General features: G+C 45.6%; 1 protein-coding gene across 1 annotated transcript; it reads left to right on the forward strand.

The window, feature by feature from the left end:
• The first annotated feature begins 670 nt into the window (after positions 1-670).
• Positions 671-27,818, forward strand: PRDX2 (peroxiredoxin 2). Its single transcript, XM_040346549.1, has 6 exons — positions 671-744; positions 5,771-5,881; positions 9,379-9,532; positions 19,014-19,136; positions 19,667-19,797; positions 27,575-27,818. The coding sequence occupies exons 2-6, from the start codon at positions 5,779-5,781 to the stop codon at positions 27,658-27,660; spliced, it is 597 nt and encodes a 198-aa protein (XP_040202483.1). The 5' UTR covers positions 671-744; positions 5,771-5,778; the 3' UTR covers positions 27,661-27,818.

Genomic DNA, 27,818 nt, shown 5'->3' on the forward strand with positions numbered 1-27,818 from the left:
CAGTTCCTGGCTTGCATTTGCTATATTTTTTATTTTTTTCCAATATTTTGAAAATTGGTAATGTTTAACACGGCTTCATCTACTTTAATTCTGTCCATAAGTGTTTTTTTTTTTCAGCGCCGTCACACCTTGAATGACAATTGCGTGGTCATGCTACGCTTTACCCAAACAACATTTTTATTATTTTCTTCACACACATATAGAGCTTTCTTTTGTTTGTATTTTTTCACTGCTGGGGTTTTTTTTTTTTACAAAAAAAAATACCAAAAAATAAAAAGGACCTGCCCCCTTTACATAAGCATTGCATGTATGGAATTCCAGCTCTGTATGTATGTGTCAGGCTGCATGTAGTACATAAGTTTATAGCCCTCACATGACTGCTCGACACCACCTGACCCCGCCCCCAACTCCTTCAGCCCCATCGGATTCGGATTCTACAAAGTCCCCTCAGGGGGCGCGAAAGGCGGCAGGTGCTGGCGAGACCATGTGTCCCTAAAGAAGGGGGGGGAATCTCCACCGCTCCGTTTACCCTCTTCACAATTATTGCACCAGGTTTGGGACAATCTCACCGCCCCACCTTGCCCCTATCATCATCTATATATCGTTATGGTTCGCCCCGTTGCTTTTCCAGTACAAGAAGCTGTGATGGGCTGGTTGGGCTCCTCCCTCCGCACAGTGGTACAGTCTATGACTATAAAAGGAAAGGTCAGCAGGGGGCCTTACACTGCGTGCCGTACTGAGGAGGTGAGTGGGAATGCGGATCAATGGACGGCATTGTAGTGGCTGCCTGGGGAGAGAGATGGGATTATATAGAGAGTGTTCTGAGGGGGAGAGAATGTTGTGTAACGTGTGCTGCGACACCAGGAGGAGATCCATTCATTGCTAGGAGGGGGGCAATGCTGCAGCACTCTGCTCATTCATCCATCGTCATCCCCAGCATGACTTCTATAGGAATCCATCATTGCATCCTCATCAATAATGTATACTTCTCCTTATCAATATACTTCAGGATCTCTTAAAGCTACAAAGGATTGGAAGCAATTTCTATTAAGATACATGACTTCTTTGTCTGGGCAATTATCTGATAGATATTGGGAGATCCTAAGAATTATATATATATATATATATATATATATATATATATATATATATATATATATATATATATATATATATATTCACACACACAGTTTATCTCTTACTAATGCTCAGCATCCCCCCCCCCAATATGTATATCCATCTCTTAGTTCTTGCAGTGTATGGGATCCTTCTATATACTTTCTCTCAGCATAGAATTCTAGGGACCCCCCAATATGTAGATCCCTCTCTATAGTTTTAAGGATCCCCCCACAATATGTAGATCCCTCCATATACCAGGGGTGGACTGACCATTGAGTCACTCGGGCACTGCCCAGAGGGCCCCATGCCACTAGGGGGTCCCATCAGGGTTGCCAGGCTCAGTAAAACACAATTTGTCCCTGATATGTCAAAAACCGACATGCTTTTGATGTGAAAATCCCGAGATTTTAGCTGCCCTGCCTCTGCACTGCCTCCTGGCGTGGTGGCCATCTGTAAGCACGGGGGCCCCATAATCTTCTATTGCCCGGGGGGGCCCCATGAGTTGTCAGTCCGCCCCTGGTATATACTCGAGTACAGGGCCGCCATCAGGAATTATGGGGCCCCTTACACAGCTTCAGGCATGGGCCCCCTGGAGAAGAGAACGGGGGGGGGGGGGCTGCCGCCGCCTGAAATTGAGAAGCGGGGAGGCTGCCATGAATTGAGAAGCGGGGGGGCCCCCTTTACAAAAAAATAAGAAATAAAGAAAAATATATAAAAAAAAAAGGGGAGGGGGTAGCCATCTGGGGACCTCTGGCTGGGCCCTTTAATAAAAAGAAAAAAAAAAAAATATATATATATATATATATATATATATATATATATATATATATATATATATATATATATATTTATATATTTTTTTTTTATAAATAAAAAAAGGGGGGGTTGCTATCCGGGCACCTACAGGTGTACTGCCTGTACCCCCCTGATAGCGGCCCTGCTCGAGTATAAGCTGACCGGAATATAAGCCATTTTCAGGGCAAAAAAGTGCGCGGTATACGCCGATAAATACCGTACATGTGTGCCAAGCTCTGCGTCCAGGGGACCTCAAGCCGGTACCGGGTCCCCCAAAGTCACCCGAGAAACGGAGTCTATGGAAGGGGTGTCCGGATTTGAAAAATTTGGTGCTCCCCGGCCCTTGTATGTAGACCTCGCCATGTGTATCCTGGGATTGTCCAATATGGTTCCCTCAACATAATTTATTTTTTTAGGGATCCCTCAAAATTTGGATCTTGAAGTTCCAGGGATCCTCTCAGTATATAGTTCGATGTCAATATGTAGCTAAGGATCACTCACTATATTAAGCCCAACAGTTCTGTTAATCTATACCTTGGTTATGATTAATATGGTAATTTTTGTTGATTCTGTAATATGTATAAAGTGTATACGACTGTTGGTGCTGTGGGGGGTTTTGTTGCTGGGTCAGCGTTAAATCAAGAATAAAAGCTTGGTCATGACTTCCAGTGCTGGCCTGTATTAAAGCAAGGGCGCCCGTGATGTCGGCACCCAAAGCCAATCTGTGTCTCGGGTGCTGCCGCTGCCATCCTTGGTAAGGGAATCGGGAAGTAAAACCTTTGCGGCTTCACTTCCTGGTTCCCTACTGCTTAAGCGCAGTGTGCCTCGCACAATCGCGCTGGTCCCTGCTGTCGTCTGGGACCTGTCTCCCAGAAGACAGCAGGGTGGCAGGAGGAGGGGCAATCTATGCCTGGAAGTGGAAGCAAATACCTGTAGTAGACAGGTATCTGCTCCCTCTGAAAGGTGCCTAATGTGACACCGGAGGGGGGGGGGATTCTGAAAAGTGGTACCGTATTTATCGGCGTATACCACGCACTTTTTTTGCCATGAAAATCAGGGCAAAATCGTGGGTGCGCGATATACACCGCTTCCCGCGCCGTGTTTGAATGCTTGCGCCAACATATACAGAGTGCAGTACGCTCGGGTACATTCGGCCAGGCTCTGCTTCGCTCGTAGTCACGCTCTGTGACGTTTATGTGTGAAGCCGAGCCTGGCCGAATATATCTGAGTGTACTGCGCTCGGTATACGTGGGCGGAGGCTTCAAACTGAGCGCGGGAAGCGGGGATTCGTCATGAAGACAGCGTGGGAGGATTTTAGGGTCAAAATTAGGGGTGCGCGCTATACGCCGGAGCGCGCAATACCCCGATAAATACGGTATATCAAAAGGCAAAACGTATTTTGGATAAAGGGTTAAAATCGCTCTCATGAAGGAGCTGTTACTTCCTGTTTGTAAACAGGAAGTGAGTATTTTTTTCGATTTGAGGGATATCTCCTTTTAATTTTTGCATGAACCAATGTCCCCATTAGGAGATTCCCCCAGAATTCCTCTTCTGGGGAACCTCCTAATGGGGGACATTGGTTCATGCAAAAATTGAAAGGAGATAGCCCTCAAATGGAAAAAATACTTTCTGGATGCAACACAAAAATTTGGGAATGTCGTCATTCCTGGGGACATTGGTGACCAGGACAGAGGACTATGGGGCCACAGGCATTAACAAACTGGATATCCAATACAAAGTTGTGCCCTTTTTGCTGGCAGAATGCAGTTCCGCATTACATTCCTGTAAATTCTGCAGAATCACTCTGAAGTCCTGGCAGAGAAATGCTGCATTTTGTTGCGCTGTGCAGGATGATTGCTTACTTTGGCTCCTGCTTGCACCTTTTTTTTTTAGACCATCAAAACACATGTCGGTATATACGTGATGTGTCAATTTAAGTCCTATATGTGGCTTCCTATGCGGCTGATCAGCAGGAAGGACTTTTCCTGGATTTTGTTTCCTTGAACCCAGCGGAAGGGCTGTCTGCAGAGAGCTCTGCTGGGACGTCTGTAGCTGCACCTCTGTTGACTTTAGTATGCGGTCTATGGGGAGTACATGGGTGCTCATGTTGCTTGGCTTGCATTTGCTATACTTTATTTATTTTATTTTTTTCCAATATTTTAAAAATTGGTAATGTAACGTTTAACACGGCTTCATCTACTCTAAGAGCCGGTTCACACTTCCGCGGCACGACTTCGGGGGCGACTCAGCAAGGCGTCCTGAAGACTACTTCAGAGGTGACCTGCAAAACTACTTCTGTATAGAAGTCAATGCAGGTCGCCCCGAGCCGCCCCCGAAGTCGTACAGGAACCTTTTTCTAAGTCTGAGTGACTTGCGTCGCTCCTATTAGAACGGCTCCATTGCATTGAATGGGACACGACTCGTCAGGCGGCCGAGCCGCCTGACGAGTCGCCCCAGTGTGAACCGGCTCTAATTCTGTTCATATTTTTTTATTTTTTTTAACCACTTATTGGGCATGTATACACCTTCCCGCCCAGACCAATTTTTCGTTTTCCATGCTTGCAATTTGAATGACAATTGCGCGGTCATGCTACACTGTACCCAAACTAATTTTTTTTATCATTTTGTACCCACAAATAGAGCTTTCTTTTGGTGGTATTTGATCACCTCTGGGATATTTATTTTCTGCAAAAAAAATGACTGAAAATTTTGAAAAAAAGTGTTTTTTTGTTTGTTATAAAACATTGTAAGTAAAGTTTTCTCCTGCACTGATGGTACTGCACTGACGGGCACTGATAAGGCGGCACTGATGGGCACCGATGAGGTGGCACGGATGGGCATGGATAGGCAGCATAGATGGGCACTATTGTATGTGTTGTACTAATGGATGCCAATCAGTGATGCCCATTGTGGGCACTGATTGGCATCCATTTTGTGTGTCCTCCTCATCCCTGGTGGTCTAGGGTGGCATCCTCGGAGGAGGGGGGGGGGCTGTGCTGATCGATCAGCACAAACCCCCCCCTCTGTCACAGGAGCAGCTGATCGGCTCTCCTCTACTCGCATCTGACAGACGCGAGTGAGGAAAAGCCGATTACCGGCTTTTCCTATTTACATCGTGATCAGCTGTGATTGGACACGGCTGATCACGTGGTAAAGAATCTCCGTGAGAGACTCTTTACCTTGATCGGTGTTGCGGGGTGTCAGACTGACACCCTGCAACAACGATCGCCGCGATGCGCGCCCAGAATCCTGAGGACGTCATATGACGTCCAGTCAGGATTCTACAACCACTTTGCCGATGTCAATATGTCATTGGCGGGCGGCAAGTGGTTAATCTGCCCACCAGCAAATTTCTCCCTCTGCACAATCTAGATTTATGGCAGAACCCCCCTACTGGGACATTGTATTCTGACAGTAAGGGGGGGGGGGTGATGGGACGACTCTGTCAGAATAGTTTGACAGTCAGCCTGTTACTGACTTCTATCAGCCAATAGTAATGGTAGGCCGACACGTCTGCATGTACCAGCACATCCAAGTAGTCGTGTGCAGTTATGGGTAGTGGAGTGGCCCTGAATGCAAACGGTCTGCATCCAGGGCTGTCTGTCCCTGTCCTTGTATGTATCTGCTTGGGTGTGCCATTGCATGCAACTATGATACCTTTCCTGGCTGAGTGCGGGCTCCTTTGCTTCCTGCCACAGCAATACATGACTTCTTGGTGACGTATGGCTCTTATCAGCTGTCAAAACGGGCTCTAAAGGCATGGCACTCCTTTAGGCACAAATCTGTTCATTTAAACTGTTGCTAAACTGGATGGTGATTAAAGTGGTGTTTTTAATATAGTTGTGGTGTCTCTTAGGTGAAATCATGTCTGCAGGAAACGCTCACATCGGGAAGCCAGCCCCAGATTTTGAGGCAACTGCAGTAGTGAATGGAGAATTTAAACAAGTTAAACTGTCAGACTACAGAGGTGAGTGGTAACTTCTTAAAGATGAGTTTCCTATACACTTGAAGCGGAAGTAAACTTGTCAATTTTAACAAGTTTCCAAAAAGTTCAATTTCTGACATGTGTCGTTATGGAACTGTCACATTGGTTGTGCTCTCAGCCAAACTGTCAAACCATCCAATGGCTGGTGTCATAACTGATCACATGTTTAAGCATCATAGCAGTTGAAGCTGAAACGGAGGCCAAGATGACTGTCCCCTTTGCTGAAAATGACAGGATGGTTTACTTCCACTTTGTTTTAAAAGTTACATTGCACTTGTACTTATGACACTGGCAGGGAAGGGGGTTAACCTCAGGAGTGATCAAAGGGTTACATGTGTTCCTAGGGAATGCTTGCTAACTGTGTGAAGTGCTTTTACTGTGGGAAGTAGGGCTGCAACTAACAATTATTTTCATAATCAATTAGTAGGCCGATTATTGTTTCAATCAATCGGATAATGGCCTTAAAAAAAAAGTGCATTTAAAAAAAAAATTTGGGCCAATTTGTTGGGCAGATTACAAAACACAAATTGCCACAAAAACACATTTCATGCTTTTCTGCATCTTCTCCATTGAAGTATATTGAACCAAAAAAACAAAATGGCATTGTTTTGCATTCAAAAGTCCTTGCCCTTTCCAAATGCGCAGCAGCAAAAAAAAATCATGGATGTGAACGTGTCCCCTAGGAAAACATGTAAATGAACTGTAGTGTTTCTGCAAAAAATAGAGGTGACCCAGACCTGAGATGTTAAGTAACATAGGGGGGTTAAAAAAACAATCAAAGAGCAAATCGCTACTGTAAGGGGTTCATTTTTATTATTTTTTTTACTGTGGGACAATGAAAGTAATATTTACCGTAGCGATTTGCTTTTTTGTACTATAAAGGGCTAATTTTAGTTTTTTTTTTTAACCCCATTATGTTACTGGCCGATTAATCAATTATGAAATTTGTAATCGATTAATTTCATAATCAGTTGTCAATCAATTAGTTTCAGCCCTACTGGGAAGGCTGAGATCTGTGCCCCTGCCTAGTAGGAACACATGATCCATACCTTCCCTACTGACAGCAATCTGCCTTATCTACATAGGCAGACTGCTGTTTTGCCTCTTAAACAACTTTTCGGTCCCATCGACAATCAACGCCATGGAAACGGGTCACTGGCGGCACAGAAGTCACTAGTCAAAGTGTCTGTACATAATTTTGCACAGGAGAGCCTCTGTATATGGTCTGCAATCGTTTGAAGGCAAAAGCTTTCATTTTGGTTGGCTTGGGGAAAGATTAGGACACCTGTCAAGCTTCTTGCCATCCATGTTCGTTGGAGAGATCCGTCTTCCCTTTTGTCCCATTTCCAAAATGGAAAAGAGAAAATCCCTGCAGAAGTGAGGAAATGCCAGTTTCCAGAACTGGCGTCCCTATTATAAAATTTCTATTTTGGGGAGAACCCAAAGTTTGAATTTTTTTCCTTCAGCCCCCCCCTCTGATAGTAAACCTAACAAATGGAGAGCGAATCTCCCCAATGGTGACACACAGCCATAAATTTCACAGGCGTTCTAATCATCTGCTCTAAAATAAAGGCAATTTTGCTTTAGTTTTGGCTAAACACCTTGTACCTACCTATTGGCTTATAATGAAGCTTATCTTATTTCTCCTAAATGTGAACAGTTTAGACAGGGATATGCGATTGGCAGACCTCCAGCTGTTGCAAAACAAGTCCCATCAGCCCTCTGTGTCATGCTTGTGGCTCTCAGCGTTGCTATGGGACTTGTAGTTCTGAAACAGCTGGAGGTCCACTAATTGCATATCCCTGGTTTAGGAGATTTACAACTTCAGCCGGGCTTTGAAGTGAGGACAGACTTGGCCCTCAATCCAGAGCTCTGTGCCATGATTGACTCCCATGTGCGTGGGTGGAAGTGATGTCATTGCAGCATGGCCATTCGAATGGGTGAAGATTGAAGCTTTGTTGGCAGTGACGGGTTTGCCTCTGGAGGGGATACCCATTATGGGTAATGTGGTGCAAACGGCGCATTATGCCATTTACCGTATTTTTCGCCGTATAAGACGCACCGGAATATAAGACGCACCCAATTATAAAGGAGGAAAATCTAGAAAAAAAAGATTCTGAACCAAATACTGTAGTAAAATATTTGCCCCCCCACTCGTCATCACCATCACACCACCCCCACATTAGTAACAGCCAGTAACATTGCCCCCAACATAGTAATAATAGCCAGTAACAGCCAGTAACACTGCCCCCAACATAGTAATAATAGCCAGTAACAGCCAGTATAACTGCCCCCAACATAGTAATAATAGCCAGTAACATTGCCCCCAACATAGTAATAACAGCCAGTAACATTACATTGCCCTGCCCCCTAATAGCCAGTCCAACACACCTCACTGTTCCTCCGATGCACGCTCTGTTAGGATCCGTGCGCAGAGGGGTGATGACGTCAGTGCGCACCGCCGCCGGGTGTACCAAGATAGAGGACGGGCTCCAGAGCTAGGCCAAAGCCGCGGTCTTTCCTAATGCCGCAGCGGCGTTCTGTTCCCGTTCGGATCGCGGATCGCCGATCGGACAGGTAAACTTGTCTATTCGCCGTATAAGACGCACCAACTTTTCCCCCCCAGTTTTGAGGAAGAAAAAGTGCGTCTTATATGGCGAAAAATACGGTACTTGAAGGGGGACAGTACAAGATGTCACTCACGCTTTAAAAATACTGCAAGTGTCAGAAATCCAGTGGGCTTCTAACTTTATGTAGTGAGCTGACAAAACTGCCTTTCCAGTTCTCTCCCCAGTGGGACTACAGAACACCACCTACATCTTTATTATTGCATTCTCAGCATGCAATCCCCTCCCATACCAGCTGCCTGCATTTGTCCTCTCCTATTACAATGGGAGGATGAGTACCTGCTTGTGTGAAAATGGCATTGGCTAAAAAAAAACTCCAGCTATTCCCTCTGGGAACAACCTCCTGGTATGTGATTATAACAAAGCTTAAACGTGTGCTCTACATTCTCTATGGACCCAGTCTTGCTGTATTAATATAAAACCTTAAATACCTTTTTTGTTTCTGGGTCCCTGGTAGGTGTGTATTTTTGAATGCACTTTTTTTTTTTTTTTTGTGTGAAATCTGTCTTTTGGAAATTGTAATAACATACATTTGTACTCTTGGTCCATTCTTGCTACCCGCATGCATTTGGTGTTGCCACAAACATGTTGCTGTTTTTTTGATCATTGTACTTACTGCACACTCCCAGCACCATGACCCTGCTGTCATTGCTATTTAAAGCCTGTAAGATGGCTTCACCAATCACCTGGCCAGGTAACCCATGAAACTCTGGCCCTATGAAGAAAATGCCAGTGGCCTCTGAGCCTTGGCAGGTTTTTAATGACCATGGTTCCTGTCATTACTGTTCGGCATACATCTCATGTGGCATGAGAGGCGATTGTGGAAAGCTAATGTAAACTTCTCTTTGGCAGGTAAATATGTTGTGCTGTTCTTCTATCCCCTGGACTTCACCTTCGTCTGTCCCACGGAGATCATCGCCTTCAGCGAACACGCAGAGGAATTCCGCAAGCTTGGCTGCGAGCTTATCGCAGCTTCTGTAGACTCCCACTTCAGTCACCTTGCATGGTGAGCATAGAAGAAATGTATTTTATATCACTTTCCAATGTCATTTTTATACTTTGGCTGCTTTTTCTTTTGGGATTGTCCAGGTATTTGTAGGGTTAATGGGAAATGTCATTGAAATACTTGATAGGCTTGTGTTAAAGGAGATGTTCACCTTATGCATTTTAGTGCGCCTTTTTTTTTTTTTTTGTGAGCCTGGAAAGCATTATACCAGTGATCAGTAGATCGCTGATGCCATGCAGGTCTCCTGCACACTGTTGGAGTCTACCTGTACATCCTGTATGGGTAAGCCAATTTTTCCCTGAAAGGAAGACTGAACTGCCACAGTGCATGGTAGCTCGTTGAGAACTACAAGCTGACAATCACTAAGGATGTTGGGGCTTGTAGTTCATTTAGACACACTGAATTGTGTCTGAGCTGTTTTCAAATGGTGGCAGCTAGTATGGGGAACTTCTCCCTGTACTGCATCCACAGGAAGGGGGGGGGGGGTTTGGCAAGTGGTCTACAGCACTGGGAACATTTTACCGAAGGTGAACTTATTCTTTAATGCTCTGGCCTACCTCATGGACCTGTTATGCAGAGCTGCAATCTGTGATGGGCCAGTAGTGCAGAGGTGAGGTGGTCTGCCATGCAAGTTTTGTATTTGTGTTGATACTTCATTAAAAAGGACCTGTTGCATTTCTCTGGGTAAAATGCCCTGCTCACAGGACAAGATTTCAGTTTGGAGCACATGTTAAAGGTGTTCTAAAAAAGTGGAGGGACACCAGATCTCTTCTGGGGTCCTCCATGGCACTCCTGGCTCCTCTTGAATGCCCTGATGGAGAATCGCTTTCCATGGTTGCAGTCGTGCTCCCCCCCCCCCCCCCCCTGTCCTGTTGCATTCATTGATAGCAGGGCCTGGCTCCCACATCATTGGATTTGATGAACTATTTTTTTTAAATCCTGACTCAGGTTGCAAGCGTTGTCTGGCAAGACAAGTAGGATTCAAGCTGCTGGGGTGATGCTCAGAAATGGTCCGTTTCTGAGTCGCCTCTGCCACGTGCAGTACTGCATACACCTGTGCCCCCGCACCTCTGCCATGTGCGCTACTGCAGTCAATAGAACAAATTATCTGAATTCATCAATTCTTATGGGGAACTTTTATATGAGTGCTTTAACCACTTAAGGACCCCCCACTGTATATGTACGTCCTCTTTTTAAACATGGATATCTCGGTAACGGCAGCAGCTGCTGCCACAACTGAGATATCCATGTTTTCAGCGGGAGGCCGTGTAAACGATAACGGCGGTCTCCGCGGCGGATTCGCCGCGAGATCGCTGTTATCGGTGGCGGGAGAGGGGCTCCCGCCGCTTTTCCGCGCCCTCCGCCGCTTACCGGAGCCGTTGGTAGCGGCGGAGGAGATCCGATGCTGCCGCCTGGAGAGTGAGGACTTGAGTGAGGGCAAGATGGCCCCCACCCGTCCTCATAGCTCTGCTGGGCGGAAGTGACGTCAAAACGTCAGTCCCGCCCAGCCTCTTAAAGAGACAATTTTTTTTCTGTCATTTTTTTAAATGACAAATTTTCTTTTTTTTTTTTTTTTTTTTTGCATTTAAGCCTAAATATGAGATCTGAGGTCTTTTTGACCCCAGATCTCATATTTAAGAGGACCTGTCATGCTTTTTTTCTATTACAAGGGATGTTTACATTCCTTGTAATAGGAATAAAAGTGATCACATTTTTTTTTTTATATTTTAGTGTAAAAAATAATAATCAATAAAATTAAATAAGAAAACAAAAATTTTTTTAAAGCGCCCCGTCCTGACGAGCTCGCGCGCAGAAGCATACGCGAGTAGCGCCCGCATATGAAAACTGTGTTCAAATCGCACAAGTGAGGTATCGCCGCGATCGTTAGAGCGAGAGCAATAATTATAGCCCTAGAGCTACTCTGTAGCTCAAAAAATGCAACTTATAGAATTTTTTAAACGTCGCCTATCTAGATTTTTAAGGGTAAAAGTTTTGACGCCATGCCACGAGCGGGCGCAATTTTAAAGCGTGACATGTTGGGTATCATTTTACTCGGCGTAACATTATCTTTCACAATATATAAAAAAATTGGGCCAAATTTATTGTCTTATTTTTTTAATTCAAAAAAGTGAATCTTTTCCAAAAAAAAGTGCGCTTGTAAGACTGCTGCGCAAATACGGTGTGACAAAGTATTGCGATGACCGCCATTTTATTCTCTAGGGTGTTAGGAAAAAAAATATATAATGTTTGGGGGTTTTAAGTAATTTTCTAGCAGAAAAAACTGTTTTAGTCTTGCAAACACCAAATCTGAAAAACACCTAAGGTCTGGAAGTGGTTAAAGCGGATGTGCCACTAAAAAAAAAATTAAAAGCCAGCGGCTACAAATACTGCAGCTGCTGACTTTTAATATTGGGACACTTACCTGTCCTGGAGTCCAGCGCCGTCCGCAGCAGAGGACGAGGGATCGCTCGTCTCTCTGCTGCTCCCCCCCCGCCATCCTCGGTGAGGGAACCAGGAAGTGAAGTGCTCCGGCTTCACTACCCAGTTCCCTACGGCGTGAGTTGCGCTGCGCCGCTGATTGGCTCCCGCTGTGCTCTGGGAGCCGAGTGTTCCCAGAGCACAACGGGAGGTGACGTCATGTCCGGAAAAAAACCCCGAAGCTGTGTGGCTGGAAGTGGGTGCAAATACCTGTCTTTAAACAGGTATCTGCACCCCCCTCCCCCCTGAAAGGTGTCAAATGTGACACCGGAGGGGGGGGAGGGTTCCGATCAGCGTGAGTTCCACTTTAGGGTGGAGCTCCGCTTTAAATTACAAGCATTCTTCTGGAACCTGTTATACCCGTAATCCAAGGCATCTATATATCTCATACTAGTTTTCAGGTCAATTATGATCTCCCCAACCAGTAGCTGGAGAGAAGAGCACTCAACAATGGTTAGTAAAACTTGGAGGGTGATGTCACCCATATTCTTCAATAGGCCATCTCTTAGAAGGTGCTCCCTCTGCCCTGCAGCGGTGTTGGCTGACACAGGGGTCATCTGACCAGAGCAGGGTGCAAATGGGTAAATATATATATATTTTTTTTTTTTTTGTCCCAAGCATAGTTGGGGTGCAGGGAGCATTTTAAGGCAAGTTGTGTGTGTAAGCTGGAATTCAACCTAACTATTCCTTCCTACACTCAAACTGTTGGCTTTAGAATATACTTTAAAATACTAAAGTTTTGAGATGAATTGAACCACTCTGTACCCTCCTAATTCTTTGGCATGTAGTTCTCCGCCTTGTTCCAGTGATCTAGTCATTGGCCATGAATATTACATGAGACCTGAAGACTCAGCAGAATGCAGCAGGGTGTGGAGGTGTTGGCTTGTGGCTGATGTCCTTTTTATCTCTGCGGTGTTCTGCTATTCTCCACCCAGCCAGTACAGTGCAGGCCTCTCCAGTAACTGAAAACCTCTTATCTGGTGACTACAGATCTGCTTTATTGTTAATGGTGGCAGTTTTTAAAAACTGCCTGAGTAATCTACAGCAGAGCAGATAGCTTTTTACTGTAAGGCTCTGAAGCAATTGTTCACCCAGGTATAGAGGGAAATGTCGCCTGCACACCAGGATCTCTAAAAATGGGTCCAAACTTTAATCAGTGATCACATCTTTACAGCAGAAGGTGACGTTTCGGAGCCACGCAAGACCCCTTCATCAGGCATGTTCACCCAGGGAGTCTGGACCTCACTAAGCATAAAGATCAATTGTTGGAAACTAAACATTGCTACAAGTTTAAGGTGTGGTTAAAAGCAGGAGCACTGAATGTGACTCTTTAACCACTTGCTGCCTGTAGGACGTCCTTGGGTTGCAGTGTTTATACCGGGATGCCTACAGGCAATATATCTTTTCTGCCTCAAAGGAAATCGCCGGCTGAAGTGATTCAAGTGGCTAATTGGCAACTCAATTGCTTCTGTGGGTAGCGGAAGGGGGTCTAATGGACCACAGATCTCTCCATAAAGAGGTCCTGGCCAATGAGCAGGAAAGGGTGGCTTTTCATGGACAAGGGATTATTTTGTACCTACCCTAGATTAAAAAGTCTGAGACTAGTATAAAAAGATTGCCCTTGAGAGATGAAACAAAAATGTACATTCTACTTATATTTGCCACTTTCTGCCTTCCATGTCGTAAAATGACAGCCGGCGGGATGCACTTTCTCTGGGACGACGTCCTATGACAGGGCCCCACAACTGCCACTCACAGGGGTGAGCAGCAGCTGTGTTGCTAGGATGCAGCATGACCCTGATGACATGGCTCTTGACCCATGTCATCGGTTGTGTCTAATCACAGCCAGTTGCATATAAACGAGGAAGTGCCAGTTATTGTCTCTCCTTGCCTGACAGTGGCGAGAAAAGCCAATCGGCGACATCTCCCCAGGGGAGAACTGTACAGGTAATCTGTGACCTGATTACAGTAGTGCCCATCAGTGTGGCATATTGGTGCCACCTTATCGGAGCAAAATTACAAATTTACTGATGGACTAAAACATTTTTAAATTTTCGGTCTTATCTTTTTAGCAAAAATAAAACCCAGCAACAACTACCACCAAAAAGCTCCATTTGTGTGGATTTTCTTCTGTGTACAGTTTTGCATGACCCTGCTGAAAATTGGCCTTGGCAGGAAGGGGATGAGTGCCTAGTAGGCAAGTGATTGAACGTATTGCGTTTTTTTTTTATTAATGTGAGGGTGTCGCATGTAGATCTGCCAGAAATCCAAGTGGCCCAAAACCTTCCTGTAAATAAAAATGCCTGAGCTGCCAGTAAACTAATATAAAAGTAAACTGCGCCAAGTAGGAAACCAGATATCAGGCTGGTAAAAAGCAATGATAATAGATATGAATAAAAGCACATTCAGTCCAATAAAAAGTTTGTAGCAGCACCACCGTGTCAGCAAAACTTCAGTGTGAACACACCACCACCAAACTGAAAGCCGCTTACCAGAACCACCCAAACATTAGGCATGTAGACAGATTCTATTCAATGGGCTCCGCATCAGACTGGGGAGGGATCCAGGAAGCAGATCTCAAATTGCACCACATCGATGATTGAACATACCCTCGGTATGTAAATAAAAACAGACTATAGCGTGATACCGTACGAAATATTTAATAAAAATGCATAAGACATGTACTTGCAAACATCTCATGATTAAAAGCGTGTATGTATGCCGGCCGGCAATAGGAGCCCTTTCTCCTTCAGATGGAACGTGGTGACGTCAGTGTGCGCCTTCCCAGACGACATTTCGTCATTAACAGACGTTCTCAATGGGCCAGTAAACTAGCTAGTAAGAAATCATGTGAATCAATTGATAAAACACCAGCAGTTAAAATGCTGACCCTCCCCCCCCCCCCCCCCCAAAGAAGCTGCTGGTTTGTTTGGATTGCATGCTACCTCATGGAGATGGCAGTGAAAAACGCAGAACTGCTGTTTTGCTAATAGTAATGTAACCTGTAATGCCAACGGCTACCACAAGATGCCAGATCACAGAAGGAAGCTGAGGCCTCAATTGCTGGCCCGTGCCGGCCGGTAATTGAAGCCGTGGCTTTGAGCCTTCTGCAGGCCTCAGCTTCCTTCTGTAAAGGCCACAAAGCCGCAGCTTAAATCGGAGGTTCACCGGTAATATGCTCTTTTTACCCTTAGATGTATGCTCATTTAGTCTAGGGGAATTGGCTAGTTTTAAAATCCGAGCATTACTTACCATTGTAGAGAGCGATCTTCTCCGCCACTTCCGGGTATGGGTCTTCGGGAATGGGTGTTCTTTCTTGATTGACAGTCTTCGCCGGTCGCATCCATCGCGATTTTCCGAAAGTAGCCGAACGTCGGTGCGCAGTATAGAGCCGCACCGACTTTCGGCTACTTGTGACGCGATGGATGCGACCGTCGGAAGACTGTCAATCAAGAAGGAACGCCCACTCCCGAAGACCCATACCCGGAAGTGGCGGAGAAGATTGCTCTCTACAACGGTAAGTACAGCTCGGATTTTAAAACAACTAGCCGATTTCCCTAAACTAAATGAGCATCAATCTAAGGGTATCAAAGGTTAAAAAAAACATTTATGGGAGAACCCCCTCTTTAATTACTGGCTGGCGCGGGCCTGCCGCGATTGCGCACTGACCGGTAATTGAGGCCGTGGCCTTCTGCAGCCCTAAGCTTCCCCAGGCGCCAGGTCACAATTTCTTGTTGCAATTGCGATTGGGCGCCCTGATTTTGTCGAGGCCTGGTGTAATCTAGAGCCATTGGAATACATGGAAAACGCTGTGCATGCATTTAACGCACGGAACTGAACAGAACTGCGTCTGGTGTGAACTAGCACTTGTGCACTCTGCTGCACTAAATCCCAAGTAGTGTTTTCAGCTCTGTCTGTGTTCTCCCCTGCTGGACTACAGATTTACCTCCCCCTTTATGTGGAGTTCAGGGCGTGGATAACACTGCTTGGGATATCAGTGCAGGAGACAGGGTTGGTAGAATTGTAGTCTGGCAGATCAACTGTTCTAGTTGGTGACAAAACATGGAGAAATGTGTGAGATTTATTGCATTTCTATATTGCCCAGACTCTAAGTTTCCTTGCCTGTAAAGATTCAGTGGTATAAGTACAGGTTTACTATCGCCCATGAAAAGCTTCAATCCTGGTAGACTCTGCAATGAAATCTACAAACTTCCATTGCAGATAATGTGGCAGGGTGACCCTTGTACTTGGCTTTTGTGCTTTTTGTGGGCATTGAGACCTTTTCACTGGAGAGATGGCAAAACATGATTCATCTATCTGAGGTCACTTGTGTTCTGTGCACTCTGCTTACAATGTCTATAGATAAGAGCATGGTCTGCTTCATACAAACCTTATCAACTACACTTGCAGTTCATAGTCCAAACTTGTGAATTCAAATGGGAGCTATGATGAGCGTACACAAGCAAAGGTTGCCTTTGGTGAAGGCTTGAATAGGCAATCTGTAGATGGAAGGACCTGAAGCTACATGCAGTGCACAGGAGTCACTTTGGATTCAAATTACTTCTCATGGTACAACGCACACTTTGCTGAAGAGTTCTTAATGGTTTTGTTTTTGCTATTTTCCTGTGTGGGGAAATCTCCCCTTAGGCCTTGTACACACGACCGGACAGTCCGCTGAAAACGGTCCACCGGACCGTTTTCATCGGACATGTCCGGTCGGAGATTTCTGTCTGATGGTTGTACACACCATCAGACAGAAATGAGAGGCAATCCGCGCGGACAGACAGCGCGGTGACGTGCGCGACGCAGGAAGGTCAATGCTTCCACGCATGCGTCGAAGTCATTCGACGCATGCGAGGGATGGCGGGCGCTCGGACATGTACGGTAGGTCTGTACAGACGACCGAACATGTCCGACCGGACAGGATTCCAGCGGGCTGTTTCTAAACAAGTTTGGAAATATTTGCCCGCTGGAAAAAGGCCCGGCGGGCAAATGTACGCTGGAATCCTGTCCGCTCGGCTGTACAGATGACCGAACATGTCTGCTGAAACTGGTCCGCGGACCTGTTTCAGCAGACATGTTTGGTCGTCTGTACGGGCCTAAAAGTGCAAGTCCAGGCAAAAACTAACTTGAAACCTGCACTCTGCCACATTCTAAACATAATATGGCCCTGTAAAGCAAAAACTTGCTGTACTTGCCTATTTAGCATCTGGTCCAGTTTCCAGCAGCAGAAGCTAGCGGCCGAGAGGGTTAAAACCACCGCAAAGCGTCTCTGCAGAGGCGCTTTGCCGGCGATGTCCCATTGAATTCAATGAGCAGCATATGCCGCTCCAGAGATGCTAGCAGGACTCTCTATCATCCTGCTAGCACACCGCTCCAGTGTGAAATGCTATTTTTAGCATTGTAGTGCCTGCAAAGCAACCCAGTGTGAAAGGGGTCTAAAGCTGGCGGCTCGGCCTTGCACCGGACCAGCTGCAGTATAGGCAAGCTTTTTTTTTTCCCCCTTTACGGTTGGATTAGGGCTGTCCTGTTACTGATACTGCGCAAATGCTCCAATGCTTTAACCAATACCTGGACATTTGGGGGGAGGGGGGGGGGAGATTGGTGCAGCGGGGTGAGTTACAAGCACCAATCACCCATGTGAGGCTTTATTGAAAGCTATACAGCCGTTTCTCCTAACGTTGTGTGTGTTTTTTTTTTTTTTTTTTTTTCCCTTTCTTTCCTCACCCAACACCACCTCAATAGTTGGTCTTCACATACTTGAGAGGCGACAGAAGCCACCAAGGATCACTTGTGCACCATCATAAGGGCCCCAACAAAACTATTCTGTCTTAAAGTATTAACTTTGCATGTATCTTGCCCACCCCCCCCCCCTTCTCCTGAGGCTTGCTTATATGGTAGTCTTGCAAACACCCTTGGATGTAGCAGGGGTCGCTCCAATGTCTAATTGCAGTGTAGCCTCCAGACGTTTATAACATCCTTTAAGCTACCTGTTCTGCACTCTTGGTGACCCTTTTTAATGTTCTTTTGCTATGTTAAAATCAAGTGGGCTTGGACAAATTCTGGCCTGTCATTACTGTGTATGTATATACATAGAATATCCTACATAAATTGACCAACATAACACAAGGTGCATGGTCTCTAGTACAAACCCTACATACTTGTTGAAGTCAATTGGCTATTTGATCACAAAGTTAAAGCGGAGGTCCACACAATTTAACTTCACCTTAACTCCATCGGCACTATGAACAGATGCTCAAATTATAATTTTTTTTTGTGCTGTGTATAATCTGTATTGTGGCACTTCCTGTTCATCACCCCTGCTGGAGTAGGTGTGTATTTGTTTTCCCCTGAGGCGCACTGTCTCCTGGAAACTAAGTGTCATGCTTTCCAAGGGTCAGTGCGGAACGCCGCTGGGAAATCCCGCAACCTTGAAGTTGACAGGTGTCCTTTCGATATGGGTCCCGGTCACATAATGCCCAAGCTGAGCTGTGCAAACGGAGCAGCCAAAAATTGCAGAGGATGAACCGCTGTTTACCAGCTGTACAAAGCACTGCTCAATAATGCATCCGCCCCCTTGTGTTCAATAAATATCCCGCCCCAAGCATCGGGAACGAGCGGCGTGTTGATTGCGCATGTGCCGTGTACAGGTGATAAACTGCTGTTAATCCTCAAATTTTTGGCGGTCCCGGGCGTTATCCGACAGGGGGACCCATATCAACACAATGAGCATGCGCGGGAACGAGCGGTTTATACTGGGAGCTTGGCATTCACCGCATCTCAGAAATAAATGCTTGTGGGCTTCACATGCCCACAAGCAAAATGGAACAGACCATCATAAGATTTTATAATCAAACATCGGGGGGCAATTGATGCACCAAACAAGTGAGTTATATGGTTTCTAGCAAAGCATCAGAATAGCTGAGGGGGGGGGGGAAATGGTCGGCGCACCTCTGCTTTAAGCAAGCCAGCTAATTTTCGTTTTTTTGTAAAACCTTTTCAGGACCAATGTTCCTCGCAAGGAAGGCGGTCTGGGACCCATGAACATTCCTCTTGTGTCTGATCTGAAACACTCCATTTCCAAAGACTATGGTGTTCTGAAGGAAGATGATGGCGTTGCCTACAGGTAAACTATTGGTAAAGCTGTTAAAGCGTGAGTTCACCCGAAAAATCGAAGCAGTACTTACCGTTTTAGAGAGCGATCTTCTCCGCCGCTTCCGGGTATGGTCTTCGGGACTGGGCATTCCTATTTGATTGACAGGCTTCCGACGGTCGCATACATCGCGTCACGAGTAGCCGAAAGTCGGTGCGGCTCTATACGACGCCTGCGCACCGACGTTCGGCTACTTTCGGAAAATCGTGACGCGATGTATGCTACCGTCGGAAGCCTGTCAATCAAATAGGAACGCCCAGTTCCGCAGCCCATACCCGGAAGCGGCGGAGAAGATCGCTCTCTAAAACGGTAAGTACTGCTTCGATTTAAAAAAAAACACCCGATTCCCCTTGACAAAATGAGCCTTAATCTGATGTTAAAAATTAAGTTTTTGGGTGAACCTCCACTTTAAGGATGCCACCAGATACCTGTACATTCCAGAAAGCTGTATACAGTCTTGTCCTCATTCCAGGCATTTGACCATGCTATGCCTTTTTTCTTAGGGGTTTGTTCATCATTGACGGCAAAGGAATCCTCCGCCAAATCACTATAAATGATTTGCCTGTGGGCCGCTCTGTAGATGAGATCCTCCGCCTGGTTCAGGCCTTCCAGTTCACCGACAAGCATGGAGAGGGTAAGCTGGAATCTTTCATGATGGGTGGCTGTACAATATGCTGGATTGTAGATCTAAGGGTGTCTGGGATTAATGCACAATTCAAGAGCAGGGTTTCCAAAATAACTGTTGCAAGGTTACACTGGAGTTTTCTATGCGAGTTTCATTGGAAAGGGTTTTCAGTCCTGCTACAGGCTCACGTCCCGCTTGCTCTTCAGAGTGCAGGCCGCTTTAACAAGAGAAAGGAAGCCTCATGTATGTTGAAGTGCAGCACACAGGCTGATGTACCTAACACATTTCACTCCTCCATATGGAACTTGAGTATGCATAGGCTCTGGATGGAGTGAAAGTCTAACTTATGCATGTTATATTTCAATAAACATACAGTACATGAGGCTTTTAATGGAAAGGGGCTTCCTTTCTCGTTGGCCTAGAACAAGCATGCACCCAGTGAAATCTTTTCAGTTCTAAATCCGGATTGGTATTGCTGTGATCTTTGCTATTAAAATAAGCTGTATCGGTGGTTTTTGTTCTGCAATTTTGTCTCGCCATTCTGTGGATATGTTCATATTTCAGCATGCAACATATCTTGGTGGTGACTGCAGTAGACTGTGCTGAAGCATTGTCACTGTAACCACTTCCCCTGTCCTAGGGCAATAATCTTAATTTAAAGCAGTACATGCAAGCATTAACCACTTAAGCCCCGGACCAATATGCTGCCTAAAGACCCAAGGGGTTTTTACAGTTCGGGACTGCGTCGCTTAACAGACAATTGCGCGCTCATGCGACGTGGCTCCCAAACAAAATTGGCGTCCTTTTTTTTTTTTTTTCCCCACAAATAGAGCTTTCTTTTGGTGGCATTTGATCACCTCTGCGGTTTTTATTTTTGCGCTATAAACAAAAATAGAGTGACAATTTTGAAAACAATATTTTTTACTTTTTGCTATAATAAATATCCCCCAAAAACATATATTTTTTTTTCCTCAGTTTAGGCCGATACGTATTTTTGGTAAAAAAAAATCGCAATAATCGTTTATCGGTTGGTTTGCGCAAAATTTATAGCGTTTACAAAATAGGGGATAGTTTTATTGCTTTTTTTTTTTCCTCGTGACTGCAACATTATGGCGGACACTTCGGACAATTTTGACACATTTTTGGGACCATTGTCATTTTCACAGCAAAAAATGCATTTAAATTGCATTCTTTATTGTGAAAATGACAGTTGCAGTTTGGGAGTTAAACACAGGGAGCGCTGTAACATTTAGGGTTCACTTTGTGTGTGTTTACAACTGTAGGGGGGTGTGGCTGTAGGACTGACATCATCGATCAAGTCTCTCTAATAAAAGGGATCACTCGATCGATGCGCCGCCACAGTGAAGCACGGGGAAGCCGTGTTTACACGCGGCTCTCCCCGTTCTTCAGCTCCGGGGAGCGATCGTGACGGGGCAGCTATAAACTAATAGCCGCGCTGTCGTCCCGGATCGCTCCCCGAGGCTTACCGACTGCCGCATGTACGGGGGGGGGGGGTCCCGATCGGACACACGTCAAGCAGAGGACATATAGGTATGTGCATGTGCCTGTCGGTGCCATTCTGCTGACGTATATTTACATGAGGAGGTCGGCAAGTGGTTAATACGCGTACGCACTGTCTGAATTTCAGTTGGGAGTGTCCAGCTGACTTTTTTTTTTTTTTTTTTTCCGACCGAAAAAATTCCTATTGGAAAATCCCTTCATCTGTATGCAATTCCGACGGGAAAAAACACGCATGCTCGGAAACATTGAACTTTTTCTCGTCGTGTTGTACGTCACGTTAACGCTCGGAAGTTCAGAGAACTTTTGTGTGACCGTGTATGCAAGCCAAGCTTGAGCGGAATTCTGTCAGGAAAAAACATCCAACTTTTTCCCGACAAATTCCACTCGGGTGTACAGGGCATAACGGGAACATGTGCACCAGCATGTTTGTCTTTAGATGCACTGCACAGGCCACCTAACTTTACTGTAAACTGTATAAATTGTGTTGAGATGCAGACTTGCTTCAAGAGTATCTGATCACTTTACTACCACTTCAGCATTTTAAATGGACTGTACCATTGTAAAATATCCTTTAAACTATCAACTGAGTTTTCCCGAAAAGTCTTTCAGGACAGCTACCGAGAGATCATGGCTCCTCCCCCAGCAGGAAACACTTCCGTCATAAAATTAGGCCTCCACTTGCTTTTTAGGTTTCCTCAGGCCTAACAGGAACATCTCCGGCCAGAAGCTGTGACCTCTCAGGGCTTTGCTGGGAGAAATGTTACTTGCCTAGATTTATTTTCCCTTCTTGGGAGCCTCCCACTTGCCTCTGGATATATAGTGCTGTGGTCTCCCTCTTCCGTGTTGGGAGTGCTGTCCCAGGCGTTCTTGGGCAGGGTCGGACTTGCGCCCTGCTTGGTGGAGCAGCGGCAGTTTGTTGCTGGGCGGACGCCATGTTTCTGGTGGCCACATCTGGCAGATGTTTCATCTTTCTGGAGGGGGCTGGTCTCCCTGGTGCTCTGGTCTATCACAGCAGAGCTCTTGCATTCCAGAACCTACTGTCTTTCCAGACACATGACTGCTGTGCACTCTGCAATGGAGGAAGGGTGGTCCAGCTGCTATGGGGGGCAGGCTCGGGCACCAGTAAGGCCAAAGTGACTAGTAAAGTCTGTACTTGGAGACAGCCACAATATCAAAACAACCCCTCTGCTTTTTGATTTCTCTGGAGGTGGGGTACATGGAAACCTGGAGATCTTTTTCAGCCTGTAAAGAAAAGATGTCCCGATTGCAAGGAAAAGACAAGTGAATCCTGGACCAATCCTGTGCCACTTGTATTGCAGGCTTGGTTTAAAAGGTGTCCCTGTCCATTTGTGGCAATCTCATTACAATTGAGAATGAGCTTTGTGCTACCTTTCGATCAAACCTTAGGGAAGATCTGGGAAATTCAGGGGCGTATAGTGCCCTTCAGCTTGCACCAGAGTCACAGGTTGCTTCTGATACAGGAGGCCCTGCTTCTCGGAAGGCTAATTCTCCCTCTTTATTGTGGTTTCTGATGAGGCTGACACTGCTTCTAAATAAGATGTCCCTAGAGGTGGTGGGAGGGCTTGAGGTAATTCATGTTAATTGGGAGATGAAGCAAGAGCGCTCGGCTCTCCTTGCATGACTGTCCATAGGTCTGGTAGATTCAAGGACACATGTTCCCTGTCCATTTGATCATTCGAAGGCCCAGATTCTATTTTGGCCTAAAGTTCCAGTTGGATGCAGCCTTTCTCAAAGATTTCCAAGTCTACAGACTTGGCCTTTTGTAGATATGGGCACCTTTAAAAGAGCTCGTGGATAAGAAAATGGATTTACACAAGTGTTTGGCAGTCCACTATAAACCTGAAGCTATGGCAAGAACCTGTGTCGTTAGAAATTTGGATCACTGGGTCACTTGGCTAAAATCTCACATTACAGGAGATTCTGGATTCATTTGCAACTTTTATCTGCAGCAGTGGCATATTGCAGATGCTTCAGTAGAAACTGTATGAATGTCGGCAAGATCTGCAGCTTAAGACTTGGCCAGGGGATGTGGCATCAAACGGGGTGTAGCATCCCACTTGCAAGAGATCTGTTATTTGGGTCAGTTGGCATCCATCTTTAACCGTACAGCAGATGAGTCTTTTTCCGGTCAAGAGAGGTTCAACCATAAAGGGCTCAGTAGAACAATAAAATGCAGTGAAAACACCATGGCCCTTCCAAAAGCAGAGGTGGAGTCTATTCAATCCTTATGCAACATCTGGAAAGTCATAATGTCTTCAAAGTTGGAGGAAGGCTCTAGAAGTTTCTTATGAAGTAAAGGTGCATTGCACCAAATTGGTATATATTGGGCATGCTCTCCAAGGGTTATGTGCTCTAATTTGCAGAAGAACCTCCAGGAAGATTTCAGGAAAGTTCCAGAAGGTTCTCTCGCGCTTCTAAACTCACTCAGTTGAGTATAGAACATATCAAATTATATTCTCAGTCGGAAGCTGCCTGAGCCAAGGGTGTTCTATGGCATCAATATTTGCAGGATGCTTACCTCCACATAACCATTGCTACCTGGTCCCAAAAAATGTCATGTTGGCTATGGATTTAGTGAAACAAGTGCTACAGTTTAGAGTCCTTGAGTTTTTTTGCCTGTTTGCTCCAAGGGTGTTTATGAAAGTGGTGGCCGAAGCTTTTGCGACTGAAGGAATCTGTTTTCCTATCTGGACAAACTATTTTTTTGCCCCATCCAGAGATGCTACAGCAGAATGTGCAGAGCTCATTCATCTAGAGTCCATAGGATGAATTGTAAGCCTACAGAAGTTCACTCTGATTCCTACACAATGTGTTTTTGGGTTATCAACTTGGTGGAGCAGCAGTTTTTCCTTCCAGAGGAGAAGCTGTTGGAGGTAATCTGTTCTGCAGTCCAGTCAGTTTCTATCCATCGGGAAGGTCATGCCAGCTTTGGCAACCTTAACATCTTCAATAACTGCAATTCGGTGGGCAAAGTTCCACTACAGAGCTTTATACTGAGAGCTTGGGGATCGACAACCAAGTTCTCCAGATTATCTCAAAGATTGCCACCTCTGTAAAGAGTATTTGGAAGAACCGGACAGATTTCAGTGGGTTTGTTGGTCTTTTCTGGTAAGTAAGGATAACTACGGGTGCCAGCTTCTGCGCTGGGGGGATGCACATGAGCAGCAGATAGGTCCAGGGTAGAGGCCATAAAATCCTCAAATTTGAAAGGAATTGAAAGCATAGATGGCCCTGCTGAAATTAACCCAGGAAGTGCAGGGGCATAATGTACAGATCCTGTCAAACTATGCCACAGTGGTGGCATACCTAAACTGACAGGGAGGCTCCCGGAAGTATTGTGAAATGGGCAGAGCACTTGCTATCCTTTTCTACAGTCTAGCTTTTACAGTCCCTCTTAGTAGCAGATTTTCTCTGCAGACACCAGGTACGTGAAGCCGCGTGGTCATTGAACCCAGATATCTTCCGTTTGTCTGGAAAATGGGGGGGGGGGGGGGGTCACAGGTGGATCTTTATGATTTGGGAGAATACTCGGATGCCTCAATTTTTAACCTAACTAACCACTCCTGGGGTTTAGAAGCTCTGGATTAGTCTGTTACGCTTTACTACCCCCCCCCCCCCCCCCAGCTTATTCCTCAGGTCACAAGGAAGATCCAGAGGATAATACGCTAATCCTCACTCTTTATAGCCCTAAGGAGCCTGGTTTTCATCACTTCAGATGCAGCTTGTACCTTATGGGCCCCGTCAATACAGGGGCCCCCTTCTGCACCGGGAGATGGTGAAGCTAAATCTCACAGCCTGCCTTCTAAAGAAGGTTTTCAGATGGGCTGGGTTTTATTGAGCAATTGATTCCAGTTTCGAAAGTATTAATTCTTGGTGTGCTACATCAAGCCATTCCTCTTTACAGGATATTTCTTCAGTTCTGGATTTTCTGCAAGATGGCACAGAAAGGTCTCGGTCAGGTCGCTGCACTGGGGCTGTTCCTGGAGAGACTAATCTCAGCAGAATTTTTTGGTGACTAGATTCTGCAGAGCCCTCATTTGCTATAGACCAGCAGCAATTGGTTTCATTCCAAAATGGGACAGCTTGTCGTGCTACAGGTTCTGACCAGAGAGCCTTTGGAACCTATGCAGTCAGCATCCTTTAAGTTGACCCCTTAAATGGTGTTTTTAGTGGCTATATCCGCACAAAGAATCGGTGAGCTTCACGCCCTGTCCATCGGTGAATCCTTTTTATTTTCCAGAAAGAACTGTTCTAAAAACCAATCCCCAATTTATTTATTTTTTTACCAGTTGGTATTCACTCATTCCACAAGAGCGATTGTGGTGAGCAAAGCTGGTGCCACCCTGAATAAATCTGAAAAGCAGCTTCATGGACCTATCTGACTTTTGCCCTTCATAGATTAGGCTTCCTGACAGGTGATTGGGCTTTTAGTAGAAAAGTCTTAAAGGCTGTTGTCCCACCCTAATGGGGATAAGTCTTGTTTACTCTCGGGTGCTGTCCTGAAAGACCTTTCGGGAAAACTTCAAGTTGGACTTACCGGTAACTTGTTTTCCAATAGTCTTTCAGGACAGCAATAACCCACCTTTTTTTTTTGCTGCATGTTATGTATTTTTGCTTGTGTTTCAGCTTGGGCTGGAGGTTCTCTGCAACAACTGAGAAGGAGTGAGTGGAGGCCTACTTTTAAGGAATTCTATGATGTGTTTCCTGTTGGGAAGATCCTTGATCTCTCAAATGCTGCCCTGAGAGACTTTTGGGGAAATGAGTTACCGGTAAGTTTGTTGGGGTGTGTGGTCCTGCCCCCCCCCTTCTTGGCTAAACATTGATTTGGGTTCAGGTAAACCAGGGATATGCAATTAGCGGACCTCCAGCTGTTGCAGAACTACAATTCCCATGAGGTATAGCAAGACTCTGACAGCCACAAGCATAACACTCAGACATGATGGGACTTGTAGTTTTGCAACAGCTGGAGGTCCGCTAATTGCATATCCCTGAGGTAGACCTTAACATGTAGTTCTAGAGCAGCGGTTCTCAACCTGGGGTCGGGACCCCCTCGGGTCAAATGATGATTTGCCAGGGGTCCCTAGATCCTGGGCTGTTCCTGAAGCCCACACGGTTCTCCCAGGAAGGGAGATAAGAAGGGGAGGAACAAAGAAAAAGGGAGAGAAAGGGAAAAAAAATGGAGAGCAAGACGATGAGGGAAAGATGGGGGGGGGGGGGGGGGGGGACAAGGAATTGGGATAGAGAGAGATGAAAGGGAAAGAAATGAGAACAAAGGGTGGTACATCCTAAAATGTACCATAAGGGATTTTAAAACTTTACGAGTGGAAGGCACTCAGGGAGGGCTAAATGTCCGTGGGTTAGGGGCACAAATTACTTGTCTTGGGTGCTTTCAACTCATGCTATGAAATGCTGTGAGGCCCTGTACACACAATCGAACATGTCTGCTGAAACTGGTCCGCGGACCAGTTTCAGCGGACTAATCCAACCGTGTGTACAGTCTAGCAGACAGGTTTTTCCAGCAGACAAGTTTTAAAGCATGCTTTAAAACTTGGCTGCAAACCCGTCCGTCCGACATGTCCGCTGGTTAGTACACCTAACCAGCGGACAGATATCTCCCGCATGCGTCGAATGGATTAGACTCATGCGTGGAAGTATTTTACTTCCTGGTTTGGTGACGTGGCGGCGTTAACGCCACCATGCTGTCTGTCCAGATTTCGGTTTGATGGTGTGTACAGCCATCAGAACGAAATCTCTGAGCAGACATGTCCGATGAAAACGGTCCGCGGACCGTTTTCATCGGACATGTTCGATGGTGTGTACAAGGCCTTGGGGGTCCCCACAACTTGGGAAATTTATCAAGGGGTCACGGCACTAGAAGGTTGAGAACCACTGTTCTAAAAGTTAATTTAGGCACTTTAAAATCAAGACCTAAAGATGGTTAAAACCTAACTGCATTTTTGAAAGGGACCCTGCAGCCCTCAGTATAGAGAACATTAGTTTATTGAAAGGATGTTGGACATGCTGCATATTCTAGAAGGAAAGGGTACCCAGGTGTGTAGATTTGTGGGAAGAGTACTTGCATAGGATCTTTAAAACATTACATTTGTTCAACCATAGATCCTCATGGTTCTGGGCTTGGGCTTTTAGCTCCCAGAGCCGATTAATGAACAAACTAGTTGCATAGGTCTCAGGCCAGTCATTAACCAGTCGTGTGTTTTTTTTTTTTTTTTTTTTTTAAATATAGTTTGTCCTGCCGGATGGAGGCCTGGAAGCAGCACAATCAAGCCCAGTGTGAAGGAAAGTAAAGAATACTTCTCTGCAAACAACTAAGCCAATGCTACTCCATATGATGTGACTATCCCTGTGACAATGGGACCCCTAACCTGCACTGATTTTTGTTTGTATTCATGCTGACACTCCATCCCTCCATGTTATGGAGGCAAAAGCACTTAGTTCTTCCATCTTCAATAAAATGTTGTTAGAACTCC

The sequence above is a fragment of the Rana temporaria genome, chromosome 3 (genome assembly GCF_905171775.1).
Source record: "Rana temporaria chromosome 3, aRanTem1.1, whole genome shotgun sequence".
NCBI lineage: Eukaryota > Metazoa > Chordata > Amphibia > Anura > Ranidae > Rana > Rana temporaria.

Excerpts from the sequence above, each read along its gene's own strand:
- PRDX2 (XM_040346549.1), top strand. The coding sequence starts at position 5,779 with ATGTCTGCAGGAAACGCTCACATCGGGAAGCCAGCCCCAGATTTTGAG. Across the intron at positions 5,882-9,378 it reads TAAACTGTCAGACTACAGAG|GTAAATATGTTGTGCTGTTC; the intron begins GTGAGTGGTAAC and ends TCTCTTTGGCAG. Across the intron at positions 19,798-27,574 it reads CACCGACAAGCATGGAGAGG|TTTGTCCTGCCGGATGGAGG; the intron begins GTAAGCTGGAAT and ends TTTTAAATATAG.